At 41.8% G+C, this 13698-nt stretch overlaps 1 protein-coding gene across 5 annotated transcripts in view; it reads right to left on the reverse strand.

Annotated features, from left to right (window-relative positions):
• Neto (Neuropilin and tolloid-like) overlaps positions 1-12452 on the reverse strand; it is a 72500-nt gene extending 60048 nt beyond the window's left edge. The window contains exons 1-3 of one of the 5 annotated variants that reach the window (XM_076688879.1): positions 11964-12452; positions 11158-11538; positions 9014-9421 (exon numbers count right to left, since the gene is read on the reverse strand). In XM_076688879.1, the coding sequence (XP_076544994.1) occupies positions 9014-9158 (145 nt within the window). In that variant the 5' untranslated portion in view covers positions 9159-9421; positions 11158-11538; positions 11964-12452. Of the gene's footprint in view, positions 1-9013; positions 9422-11157 lie in introns of all 5 variants that reach the window. The other 4 variants (XM_076688878.1, XM_076688881.1, XM_076688880.1 and 1 more) reach the window with 4 other exon arrangements.
• Positions 12453-13698: the final 1246 nt, after the last annotated feature.

Genomic DNA, 13698 nt, shown 5'->3' on the forward strand with positions numbered 1-13698 from the left:
TTGCTACATGAAAGATTAAGAAAAGTTTCTTTGAGAAACTTTGTTGCAAATTAGGAGCTGCCGAAGGGTTGGTAAATATAGTCTTAAACAAAGGAACTTTTTTATGAAATTTTTTTGCACAAAAGTTCTTTTTAATTTATTTGTAAAATAATTCTGATACAGGTCTCACTTTCGACAATAAGAAACAATGTCAGAAGTAGGGTGGTTCTTTTCTTGTTCCGCTGAATTTACCGTAACAGTTATACTAGTGGTTCTATCGCTAGAGATATGTATGTGCTTCATCGAACTGTAGTTAAGGGAAGGCTTTAATTCCTTCCGACAATTATCCTGGGATCCTTGAAAGCACAGGGCAGTCGAGAGATTAGAGATCCTTGGATAGCCGCTGGCGAACGTAGCGCGAAATTGTCGGAGAATTTCGGTTTATGATGTCGCTCTGCACCGTAGTGAGAACAACGTTAGAACGAAAGGGATTATGAACCCTTCTTCTCTGGCTTAATTGTGAAATTTCTACTTGACACCCTTGCATCTGGAACTATGCAATACTATAAAAACTATACTATAATATAATATTTTATCCACGCTCCATAGGAACAAAACCTGGTTTGCTCTATTGAATTTTTATCGTACACCGAACGAAAATTAACAATTCCTATCGCCTCTCATTGTTTCGAACGAGTTTTCGAAACTATTTCACAAAGCTTTAAAAGGGAATTATCAGACGCAATCGCGCAGATAGAAACAATTCAGACAATATCAGATTACGTTTCATTTCGGTGAGTAATTGTACCGGGTCAGGAATGCAATAATGCAGTTACTCCCAACAATCAAAGGAATTCTTAGAGATGCAATCACCGTTCGAAAAGTAATTACATACCATACAGAAATTGTGGAATAGAAAATAGAGAATGCCGTTCGAAGGATAGGGTGAAAGTTTGAAAAATTCGATTTTCTCGCTCTGGAAATGTGCGCTCGAACGCAGAGACAACATCTGGTCCATAACGATCGAGGACACAAAATAATTCGATAACGTCCAGTCTGCGAAGCAACGAACATTCCCGTGAATTTCTCTCTTGGTGAGAGCCTGCAGGCTTCGACTAGAACCAATTGCAATAATCGGTCCCGTGAAAGCGTTGTTCCTCGAAACAAGAGGATCCATCGTTGTTCGTAGTTGAAACCCGTTGATGTTTCATCTGTAACTCAATGTTGGCCACGGTATCGGAGACCAAACGGCTATACGAATCGCTTTCCTGATGAGGCGATGTTCTGGCGATGTTGGGTCGGATGAAGCATGGCTTTCCCCAACTTCTCCATTCATAACACTTATCAACTACGCTCGAGTAGAACATTAATTAAAAGGTGTCACGAACGGCGGAAGTTCACGAAAGCTACTTCCTACGGTTGGAAGAGCGTAGAAGCGTCGCTGGCTATGTGTTCGACGGCACGCTTCGCCGAAGGCTTGCTCGTGCATGACGAGAGTAAAGCGTGAACAGAAGTTCCTGTCGAACGTTTTCGAATCGGTTAGCTGTAACCGGAAGCATCCGGTCGGACGTGGAGTACTGCGTCGCCGGAAACGTCATCGTTACCCCGATATTTTCCACCATTTCGCACCGATATCCTTCACGGATCTTAATCAATTTTACCATTTATACTTTGACTGCTGAAATATTCTTGTTTCACGTGAAGAGGAAACCAGAGTACCGACCGATTTCAATAGAAATTAATTTTCAATTTGTTTCAATTCGAGTGGAAAATATAACAAATAGGAAACGGCAGGGTTGTGGTGTGAAAAAAAAAAAATAAATAGCCGGAAGCGTGAATATAAATGTTTATATCGTTCTTAAAACTTCATCAAATAAACCCGTTATTTTTTTATTACAGTTTGATTGTTTCGTGTTGTAGCCCTGAGGGTGTTTAGAAGTGGTCCATTTTTCAGTATATCCGGCACCGCGTAAATTCACTTTGGCGCCTTTACGCAGTCGTCTCGAGAGTCACAAAGGCTACGTATTTCTTTGAAATTACCCGGTAGCCAGGGTTGCTTTAAATCTTCTTCTAGGGCCGTTTATGCACTTCAAATGGTTACTCGGTCTGCGAGAGCGTCGTCGTTGCACAATTTCCCTTTTTCACCCTGAGGCCAACCTTTTTTCCTCGCTCTCGTCTTCTTCACTTTCGCTCGCGACTAAGTTATTCACGCTTACCGGTTGCCCTTGAAATTCATGCATGTTTTTCTGTGCGATTTATGCTGTATACAAGAAACAGTGAAGTTAATTTAAAGGGCGTACAATGTAGGTCAATGGAAGCGAGAGAGTCTTGTTCAAGTCTTCTTTGGAATGAACTTGTAAAAAGATGCTTTCAACTTATTAAAGGAAGGTAATTATAAATTTGAAGTTGTTGATTTAGAGTGTTTTTTATATCTTACGATGTTCAAAAGCAAAGTTTCGTTACTCGAAACCTTCTTTTACAAATATCTGTCGCAAATTTAGTTATCAACCTAGTAACGAAGACGTAGTACGAGGCGTACATTCTTTCCCATATATCCTCGTTTCAGCTGACACTTTACGTCGCTTCGTCGTTTCGAGAGGCAGACTAACACCTATCCCGTTTCTCGCTCGGTCGACCATTTGTTTCGCGTAAGACGATTCGACTCGTCGAAGCTGGAATCCCGTGCTCGGCAACCGATTGAATCGTTTGTGTAACGTTGTAAATACGTAATTCCGAGTGGCAAACGTAGAAAGTTCAATGAGATTCTGCGATGGGAAGTTTATTGCGCAGGCAAGAGAGAAAAGCGAACGGAAACGAAGTGTCGCGTTCCTGCGGGCCGACGCGAAATCCAATTTCACTGATAAACGCCTCCGCGTGCAATTAATCGAAGTCCGTCTTCATTGATATCGGCTAGCCTGCAAATTTAATTAACCGAATTCCGACCGGTCAGCCCTTTGTCGATAAAATTTCTTTTAAAAGTTACCTATCCTATTCGCGGTCAAACCATCGATTTATTCTCGTATTCAAAATTGATGGATATGCATCGTTATTGGTTTTTCGAGCGAACCTCGAGTTTTCGATTTCACTGATCGATAGGTTTCGGATCGATGTCTCAGATAACGGCGAAGGCCTGGCAATCCATGGGAATCCTCTTACGGTTCGATTCCAATCCCAAAGTGATCCTCGATGCTCTCTATCAATTTTCGTTGCGGAATTTCACGAACCAACTACAATATCGATCTACCTCGTGCTAATTAACCAAATCCTACAGCTTTCGTTTGCCCCTGGAGTTAAAATTTCAATGATTTTGTTTCGAAACTGAAATTGTCATACCGAAAGTGCGGAGAGAGTATATAAAATTTTGAAATAGCAAGATACGCAAATGCCATGGTGTTTCTCGAGCATCACTGGCTCGTCGAGAAATCAGAATTTCCAATTGTTGAAACGAGGAAACGATAACCCGGACGCGGGACAAAAAGGCGACAACGAGGGTAGACAGCTATTAGTCTTCAGGATTTTATCTACTGCCTACGCTGCAGAAACGCGGTGGCCGGATTTCTATGCGAAAAATATGAGGGAATCGATGATATATCCAGACGAAAATTTTCCCTCTCTTATTCGAAAATTTATCCCGGATATTCCCGTTTTTCGACGCTATTTATATTGTACTGGTTCGCAAACAAAATATCCTATAATTTGCATCGCAGATTTCTCCCTCGTAATACATTATGTAAATACTCCCTGCTGTGTTTGTGAACCGTGTATTTTTAATCATTTTCAATTTAATCTTTGTTTGACGATTGAATCTACACTGTACGCATATATATATTGTTTGATGTTAAACGATTTATCTGGAATTCAAGATATTATTAAAAAATATTTTGAATTGTGCATTTAATAGAAATCAGATTTAAATTTCATATGGAATTTTTCTCGCACCAGCACATCTACAAAAGATTATTGGGTGGCTTGAATAAGAGATTTAAAATTTAAAACATTTCTGAAGTACGTTCTAACACCGGTATTGCATTCTGCATCTCATCGGAATATTTATTGCCAATTAGACCTGCAAATTATCTGCACGATACATTGACTTTAATAAAGCCTGACGCGGTCCCGAGTAACTTCTGTAGCCAGTTTCTCCTCCCAGTTTTACCCTCGATCCGGGGCTAACGCTGATAAACAAGTTTATCAGGCTTTTCCTCGCTGATATTAAATTTGCGAACTTGCCAATTACAGCACTGGACTACATAATGCCGTCGGACGTAATCGAGCGGATTCGAAGCGTCTTTGTTTTACGATTACTAGATCCCTGAACAATTACGAGAAATTAACACCTCATCCATACGGTGAATATTCCATTTATGATTACCTTATGGACTTTCTGATAACAAAAGGACACTTTATCATTCATCCCCTTAATCGGTATTAAACGTTATTATTCTGATGGAGGTTGCTTGATCCTTTTTAGGGTGAGATTTACTTTCACCCCGTGTATTGAAACAATTAACTTTGCTGACATCGCTTAACGAACAAAATCACTCTGACAGCGGTGTTTTAAACTCGTGAATAAAAGCAATCTCATATTTTATCCGATCCCTTTGTGCAGAGAGATTCTTTGCCCGCATTGCTTCTTAATGGTAGGTTCTACGTTAGCAACGAACTAGAGTTCAGGGACCAAAAGTATCCTGGAAAACTATTCAGTAACAGGATCGTGAAAAGACGTGCTCCATTTAGGTATAACGCTACTCTAAATGTAAACGTTCAATTTCGCAAAGTGTTTCCTATAACATTCAGTTTACTCTTGATAGAAATAGTTTCCGCGTATCCGACTGTCTTTTCTCAAAAGATGAATGCTTCATTTTCACCCGTATAATACGCTTTCACGAGTTCATTAATTATACAGGATTACATTTCTCTGCTCGTTTAAAGTCCCACCCCGTCAAGCCCGGGATTTGTCGATGTTTTCAGTCTGTTTATTATCCTGATTCAGGCTGCGTCGAGTCTACGAGCTTTTCCGGCAAACAAGTAAAGTACACAAAGTGTCTCGAAAATCTTGGTTACAAATAGGTTGAATTCGTTGAAATTTTCGAAACGATTGAAGTGCCGTGTCGTGTGAAAGAAATCGATCTTCCTCGCAACAGTTTCTCCCTTTGGAGAAAGGAAAAGGATGAAGCGTAACGAAACCGCCGGTCGTTTAATGTGCTTACCCGGAACTGACGGAAAAGAGGTTTGCAAAGGTGTTTTCGTCTTCTAGTTTCTCAGAAAACGCAGAGAAATAAAGGACAAAGCTTTTTGACTGGATGCGAGCTGAGAAAATTGCCAAGTCCAGTTCCGTCGTTATGGGACGATAGAGTCCGCCTCAATTATTAAGGGATTTACGGTGGCAAATTGATTTCGCGCCACGAGTAATGGCGATGGTAATCCAGCTACTTTCGAACGCGATTCGAATATAACATTCGCTGAAAAACAAATACCAATTGCTAACTTTACTCAATTCTATGAATAATCTTCTCGCGAACAGAAGCCATAGGTTTCATAAACTATTCAACGATTCTGTCATTCGGGATGATTGTTCTCCGACAAAATAGGTTTTACATTGAACCACCTACAGAGCAATCCGTCAGGGGATTCCTGAAAGGTTTTGATATTGAAATTGCGAAGGAGCTTGTCGCATCTACTTCGTGATTTACGCTTCCAATGAAAATTGACGAGCTAATACGTCCATCGAGCTTTCATTCAAACTTGCTATGAAATAGGTATTCTAAGAGAAAGTATGATCACCGAACGAAATAAAAGTTATTTGCCAACTGGTACGGCGAAGCAATTAGTCATGCGTCGATTGTTATCGAACGTTTATCGCGTGTCGATTCAAAGGAAACTAATTGCAATCGCGATACGGAAGGAGAGCCCCGATGAGAAATGAACTTCTCGCGAGTTGGATCGGTCGGAAGCAAATTAGATGATATGCAAATAAACGGCGCTGTTTTATTACAAAGCCGAACAAGTTTGTCCGTCGCAGAAGCGGTTTTTGAACTTGCTCTTTGCACAAGCGTCTCTGTTGACCAGTTTCCCTCAGGACTCGAGGAAAACTGCGACCGCAACGCGACGATAATAAAGTGGACAGCTCGTTTTCGGCGCGAGTCAAAGAGCCTTGGCGTTTCGTGAACGCTCTTGTGTGGCAATAATATTCTTGTTATCAGATATGCTTAGAAAATTCAGAGGAACTTTAGTATAAATAACCATTTTTACGTTAGAATTGAAGAATTTTATCTCACAAATCCGAAAATTATATGGAGGAAGGACATAGAATTATATTTGAGGGAATTTTCCCAGGGATGTGCGTGTTGGCTTACTAAATACGGTCTGTTAATTATCTCGTGCAACTGCAGTGAACTACTTTTTTTTGGTGAATGCAAAATACAACTTACTGTGTAGATTATTAATGCTATGATTTTTTGAACGCTACCAATGTTGAACGTACTATGGTTATTCCATATTAAATGGTAGATTTATAAATGCAAGAGATTTAATATGATTTAATAATATAAAAATATTCTCATTAATTAACTCTGATTGAGTGTTCGCGCAATAAGGTTTGCCGATGAAAAGGGGCATCGACTCTTGTCGGGATGTCAGGCTGAGAATCGATCTGACAATCGTTATTCGTACGATAAAATGGCAATTGCGAGCCGTCATGGAAGCGAGAAGAGACAGGAGGAGTGGCAGCTACGCTCTTTGAGCAGACTGTCTCCAAACGGCATAGAAATAGTTTCGTTTCGATTCTTTGATGCAACTTGGATGGAACGTTCTTTGATATAGACGTCGAAAGTCACTATTTCTTTCGACGAATGGGACCTTCAGGGAATCGTCTCTTCCTTCCGACCAATCATCATTGGAGACGTCTGCTCCTCGATACGAAAGCAAGAATTTGGTATTACTAGTAATACTGATAGTGATAGTAATAGTGATAGTAATTTAGAAAATTGATTTTCAATAATATCCTTCCGAATCACCTATAAAGGCAACGATAAATTTACAAAACAATATGATTCCAGAGATTCAGGAAATCTATTTCAGTTCTCAAGCAGACTAAACAGTAGAATGTTTGAAACAACGTGAAACACGAAACTGGTGTATTCTCCGGGAGCAGATATCCCTGCCATAAAATTCTATACCGAGGCTTTTCATGATTCCCGTTGTATAATTTCGCAATTACCGCGCCCCGTTACGGCGGCCTTTACGTAGATCTGAGGGATCAGGTGCAGTCAACTTCTGATCTCGTGTTTATGTTTAAGAAACTTTTCTCCACATGTCCTCTTCTGATCTTCTTTAACGAAACTTTATTCATTTCGCTTTGACCCGAATGAAGCTGCTTAATTAAACTTCACTTTCCGCCCTGTTCTTTCTGAATTCTTAAGCTGAATTTTCGCGAGAGCTAAGCTTGATACAACAAACATTCTACCCTATATTCTCATTTTTCCTTCGCACGTTAACATAATATACAAAATTTAATAATTTTCGTTTTAAAATAGGAAGTTACGAACGGGCGATATCAAAGTGTTATTAACATTTGTTTTGAATCACGGTTCTGCGAGAGCTAAAAACAACACAAACACCGTGGTCCTCGTGGGAAAGGGGTACTTCATCGGTTCTCGAAAGCTTGCGGCAGTTTACACTATGCTTCGACGAGAACAATGCAAACTGTCCTAGACACCGTTCTCGGCTGAAAGCGCAATTGTACCAAACGACAATGTAATTGATCGTGCGAAACGTCTAGATTATGCTCGCCGTTTGACGAGACACTCTATCGACAGAGAAATCGATTGGCAGTGATTTTTGTCGAAGCGCATGTGCCACGTTTGATAGTGACTGAAATGGACGAAGTCTTGTCAAAGACACGATTCGCTGGGGTGGCGGGCGATTAACTCGATTTGACAAACTTCCCGATTGAAATTCTGATTATCCATCGTCGACAGATTAGTCAATTAAAACTTTGCCAATCCATCTGTCTTCTTGGCGAACGACCCTGTTCGTTCATTGGGTCCCAGTTCATCTTTTCACGACACGAAAAAAGGAGCAATCGAAACGATTGATCTTTCACATTTGTTACGGACCCTCGTTATAACAAGGTATTATTCATGATTTCTAATAGCAGTCTAATTTAGTGTTGTATTGTGCGAGTTTATCTGTGGAGAGAGAAATTGTTTTACCAGTGGTCTACTTGATTGTCGTTTAGGTTTAGAATTATGTTTGCAGCTGGTGTGCAGATTACTGTTCGGCCAACCCTTGTACGGAGAACTAAATTCTCGAGTTATGGTAGATCGCTGTTTATTTGGATCTAATTTACCTAGTTAACTGTTCGCATGAACGTAACAGGGTAGCGTTAGGCGACTAATCGCGGCAAGCAATTAGTGGTAGCAATGTCCACTGTTCCCTTTCCCTATCGCGATTTGACGATTCTATTTCTAACATATCATTACAGAAGTAACTATATTGTCTTGCGAAATTTTCTGACTATCGAATAAACTCGTGCTTGTTATCAAAAGTAGAAAGACACACTTTGAAAGATAGTAAATCATGGTAATACCATAAGTCCACCCAAAGTTATTGCTGAACAAGAACTGGAAGTTAGATATCTCTCTTTAAACTACTGAAAATTCTGAAACTTTCATCTCGTTTTACATATCACAGATCAAATTGAATCCAAGGAAAGAAGTTGGTAATCTTCAGGGCAAGAAACGGAAAGTCCTTCGGTTTTAACCCACTTTTTCCACTGCCTCTGTGCGTAACAGGTAGCTGTACATTCCCGAGGACCTTGAAGAAGGAAGGATTTGAACTTGCATTCGGACAACGATTGAAGAAGAATATCCAGGCTAAACATACGGTACGAGATCTGAACAGTGTGTTTCTGTTCGATCAGACCCGCGTTTCTTCCACTGGGAGTTTTTCATATCTCACCCTGTGGAATCAGTATCCTATCGATCGAACCCTTAATTTTGACTCTAGAGAGATAGCAATATTTCTGACTCACCGAGTACGAGCAGCAGTAGAACTTGTTGCGGGAGCCGAGCCACCATTGTGGGCTCCGTCTCTGGCACATTTATGAATTGAAATCGGCCGATCCTGCCGTGCACCGATTCTACTCTCACGATCACAGCCGCTCCTTGCAACAACATTCATTTAACGTTCCTCCCAGCTTCCGCGGATTCGTATCTCCTCCCTTGACGCTCTCCTCGCTTAACCACACACGCGCACACACAGGCATATATGTACATATATACAAACGTCTGTAACACTGTCGCGCGTTTTTTCGCGTCTCGTAACGCGTGTACCACGATTCCCTTTCGATCTTCTCGGTCTGCCTCACTGGATCACTCGCGAAACACTATCTCTCCTTCCAACGGCGGTGCTCGCATCGGGATTTCATCGATCTTCCTGCCTGAAACATGGTTTCGCGGAATCAGCGTGCAAATCGAACAGCTTCGATCGCGAGGATTTGCGTGTCGGGGATGCTAGGCCTTCCGCGAAATCCTCAATAACGAATCGCATCGTTGCCCTGGCGATTCCGCTGGTGGTACGTTTCGTTAAATATTTGCATTCGCTAGGATTTCGCGGTAGTTCTATGCTGTCTGAACTCTCAGTATTTTCATTTGTTAAATTAATATTTACTTTAAGGCGAGTTTACGTTTGTTTATAGATTTCACGTGTTTAATCGTGGAAAATTGTGGGGTTGTTAGAGACTTTCTTCAGGGTTAATTTGGTAGGACGAGTTAACTTGTCAGCCGACTGACCAGGCAACGGTGTACTTATCGAGAGATCGTTATATGTGTATCATGGGAATCGGTGAAAAATAAGGACTGGGATGCCGGGAATCGAGCCTGGGATCTTGATCTTCCAGCTTATCCACTATCTTCACGATTCCTCTTATCGGGGCCTTGGGACACCCTTACTATTGAAAAGATAATGTATCGAAACGAACACACTCATTTTTATTTATTTCTTTTAGGGGTAGATACATTTTCACGGGATACTAAAAGCCATGGCTTTTGCTGTCATATTTTCACGCAGTTTCATATTTAAAAAAGAAATAAATTAATTTAAAAATACAATGCAGTATGATTGAAATGAAAATAACCGAGGGTTTTATATTCCATAGTTGCAGAGATAAAATATTTTTTCAGATTGCAATTGTAAAAATCAATGGAAATTTGAAACTTTTTTTTTTTTATGTTAAAACTGGCAAAGTGAGCACTTGAAGCCCTGTATGTTTTTCACGGAGGCTATGAATGCTTCGATTTGAACAAAATTCAAACGTGGAGTTCAATAGCGATCAAGGTAGAATGTAACGATCCAGTTTTCAACGCGCACAGTGCGTGACACTAGTCTATGCATGTCACGAGAAATTAAAATAATTTAATTTCGTAACGAATTTAGCGCCGTGACATTACGTGTCGTGCAATTTGTTGTCACGCGAAATTGTACTCTGACTTTTCGATGAAAAAGCGAGCAGATTAATAGGTTGTACGGTTTCATACGTACGGACGTTGTGTTTTATTTTCGAAACCGAATGAAAGCGATAGCAATTTGAATGTTACCTTTTGATTCGCAAGTTACATTGACCCGTAGCAAATACTTTGGAGCTGGCAAACTATACGGGAACGGACGGAGGATAGACTGAATAGGAAGAGTGATTTAGTAGCGCGACAGAGGTTGACAGAATTGTGTTGGAGGTGGATAAAAGCGCGTAAACAAAACATGGACCGATACGTGGACACTGGGGTCCGTGTATTTTATGGAGCAATCGAAAGGGATCGAAGCGTATTACTACTATCATTGATCGAATATTCCTCGTAGCGGGAAGGAAAATGTCAGAGCGGCGAGCGAATTGAAAACCGATAAAGCCTGGTCTTCTTCAGGGATTATTGTGTCCCCACTGTGACTTGAAATGATTTTGAAATACGCGCGATACGTGACGATTCGGTTGCTGACTTTTCCACGAGACACGTGAATTTTGTAAATCCTTGCCAGTTTTCACGTGGAAAGTTCATAAGGTTCGTGGCAAAGTGGCCGGTACAAATAATTTGCAAAGATTTTTAAACGAAGCCCTGTACTTTTCCCCGACATACGCGCTCATTTTGTGCAAAATTTTTACCCCTGCTGTTAGTTTTTACTCACTGGCGGAACGGAAATGCTCTCTTGACTCTTGACGTGTACACACGGCGAAAAAAGGAGATGGTACGGGACGCAGCAAAAATCGTCACGTTGCTTTGCGCTGTTTATAAACTTTTTATTCACTAGTTTTTCTCTTCAAGGGTTGAATATGCATAGTCACATGAACGACCACTTCGAAAAAGCTGTCTATCCTCTATCCGTCTGATCTCTTTCTGACGACCCCTCCGCGATTTTAAATTTTAAAAAATTTCGGATTCGGAAAAGAGAAGAGGTAGTTTTAATTCACGTACGATAGTAACTCTTTTTATTATCTTTCACGAGGCAGTAAGCAAGTCTCTTTATCGATCGTATCGTTTCTTTATCAACGTCCCCTAAATCTTGTCGCTGGAAAAGGAACAGAAAACGAGGCAGGAAATACCCTCGACCCCTTAATGAAAATGTCAGTTTTCGTAAAACACGATATAGTTAAAAGCTTTTCACAAGCATGCTTCCAACGCGAGTGCATCAAGAAAAGGTAAAAAAAGGCTACGGATTCCCGAAGAAGAGGAAGCTTCGCTAAGCGGATTCCAGCATGGAGAAAGGACCTCGGCTCGGCTCGGGGCGAACGATTGAAATCGCGAAGACCCCTTTAAATTATCTTATCAAAGCTGTCCCTCGAACTATAGCGATCTCTCGAGGCCGCTTGGCCGGTTGCCGAGATTTTTCGAGGATATTTTCGTCGCGGTCGTGCATCCGCGGTCTCTGCACCGAACTGTAACGAAAAGGCCTAACATCGCGCTTCGAGCATCACGGGAAAATAGGAATTTTACCCTGGAAACACGAGATCAACCAGCGACAATGCCTCCCTGAAAAATAACGATCGACTATCGATGAGTTTGCACTGGTTCACTAAATGTGTTCGCACTGGTAGAAAAAATTTTTCACGCCGGATCACTCTGCTTGTTCTTTCGCGAATGGAGTTCAGGCACGTGGCGCGATTACGGGACGATGAAAAAAATCGCGCGGCCCGTTTCTAGGGGGTGGAAAAGTACCTCTGCAACGAGGTATCGCACGCGGAGTCTCACCGCCGACTGACTAGCGCGAGACTCTTCTTCGTTTACCCCTTCTACCCTGCTACCCTACTCCCCGAGAACACGCGGAGCAGACGCGTCGGCGTTTGCGAGTTACGCGCGAGTTCTCGCGAGACGGTCCGCTCTGTTTCGCTTCTTTTTGTTTAAGGGTTCGCGCATATTAACGCAACGTAATGTAATGTAGAATTCCGCGCGTCAGAAAGAAGTGATCCGTGTCAACGATATCACCGGCGGACAAACTTTTATTATATTTATCCATGCAACCTGTACGACGCGTTGTAGTGTATATTACAACATTCTTGCAATATATCGCGTTGCATCCCAGTGAGACTTAAATGTGCACCAGTCTTAACTCCTCGTTTCTTTGGTGTCCGGCATGACCCTTCGTACTCGTTCTCCAACCCCCTCTGTGTTTTCTCACCCCATGCCGGACACCGGGGGTCGCGGACGGTTTCGTGGAAATTTGCGGTTACCGGCGTGCTTCGTAATTGCATTGTCCGATAATTGTCGCGTAATTGTTGTCGGTGGTCGGGCTAACGCCTGGGTCTGCTTCTTATTTTTCAGCGGCGCGGGACTCGCACAGATAGCGACGTAATCTTGTTTGCGTTCGTGTTGCGGTTCGCCTTTCGGTGTCCTTTCGACCCTGCTGACCGCGAGCGCGGGAAAAACGTAAATCGTAGGCGGGCAAGATAACAAAGACTTTGGCGAATACGGTGCAATATCCGAAATTGCACGAAATGGAAAGCAATTAGATTCAAATGGCTATTGTACGTTGGAAGTTACATGAAATATCTAATTGATATTTGACATGAAAATTATTCTGATAAAGCAATGAAGATTTTAGAAGAAATCAGTCGACTGTAATTTGCAACGCGGTAAGGTTTGTATTGAACGAGCTTTCTCTATTCAGGAAGCACCGTGTTCATGTAGAAGGTACCGTATTCGCGGAAGATCAAAGTGCGTTTGTAATGGAAGTCTCGAGGAAATTGAAGAAAAGTATTGCCGCTGCGGTGGCGGCTCGAGCGATGCGTTTTTCCGAGGGAGGAACAAACGGCGTACGCGTTCGTACAGGCAATTTGCAATTTGCAAAAGAGCCGACGCTTTTGTCGATTGGAGGTTGGTGAATGGCCGTGCGAATTGGAAAACGTCGGTTAGACGTCTGCCAGTGACGGGTGCTCGATCAGCCGGTTCTACCGTGCCCTTTTGCTGGGCAACCGTCGACTTTTCCGGTCGGGGTTAACGCTACCACCGCGCTCTTCCTCGTCAGCCTTTTTTTCCTTCGTTTCTCTCTTTTTTTTAATTTCATCGCATCGAATGAATTCTCGAATCCTGGTTCGAGAACCTCCGAGTTGCTTGGAAACTAAAGACGGTCGGAGCTTGAGGTGAAATCGAGAGTAGTTTGTCGCTCCAAGTTCATCATCCTTCTTGTTAAAATGTAATAAAGATGAAGCGAAGCTGCAAGATTCTTGATAAT

This window comes from Osmia lignaria, chromosome 6, assembly GCF_051020975.1.
Source record: "Osmia lignaria lignaria isolate PbOS001 chromosome 6, iyOsmLign1, whole genome shotgun sequence".
Taxonomy (NCBI): Eukaryota; Metazoa; Arthropoda; class Insecta; order Hymenoptera; family Megachilidae; genus Osmia; species Osmia lignaria.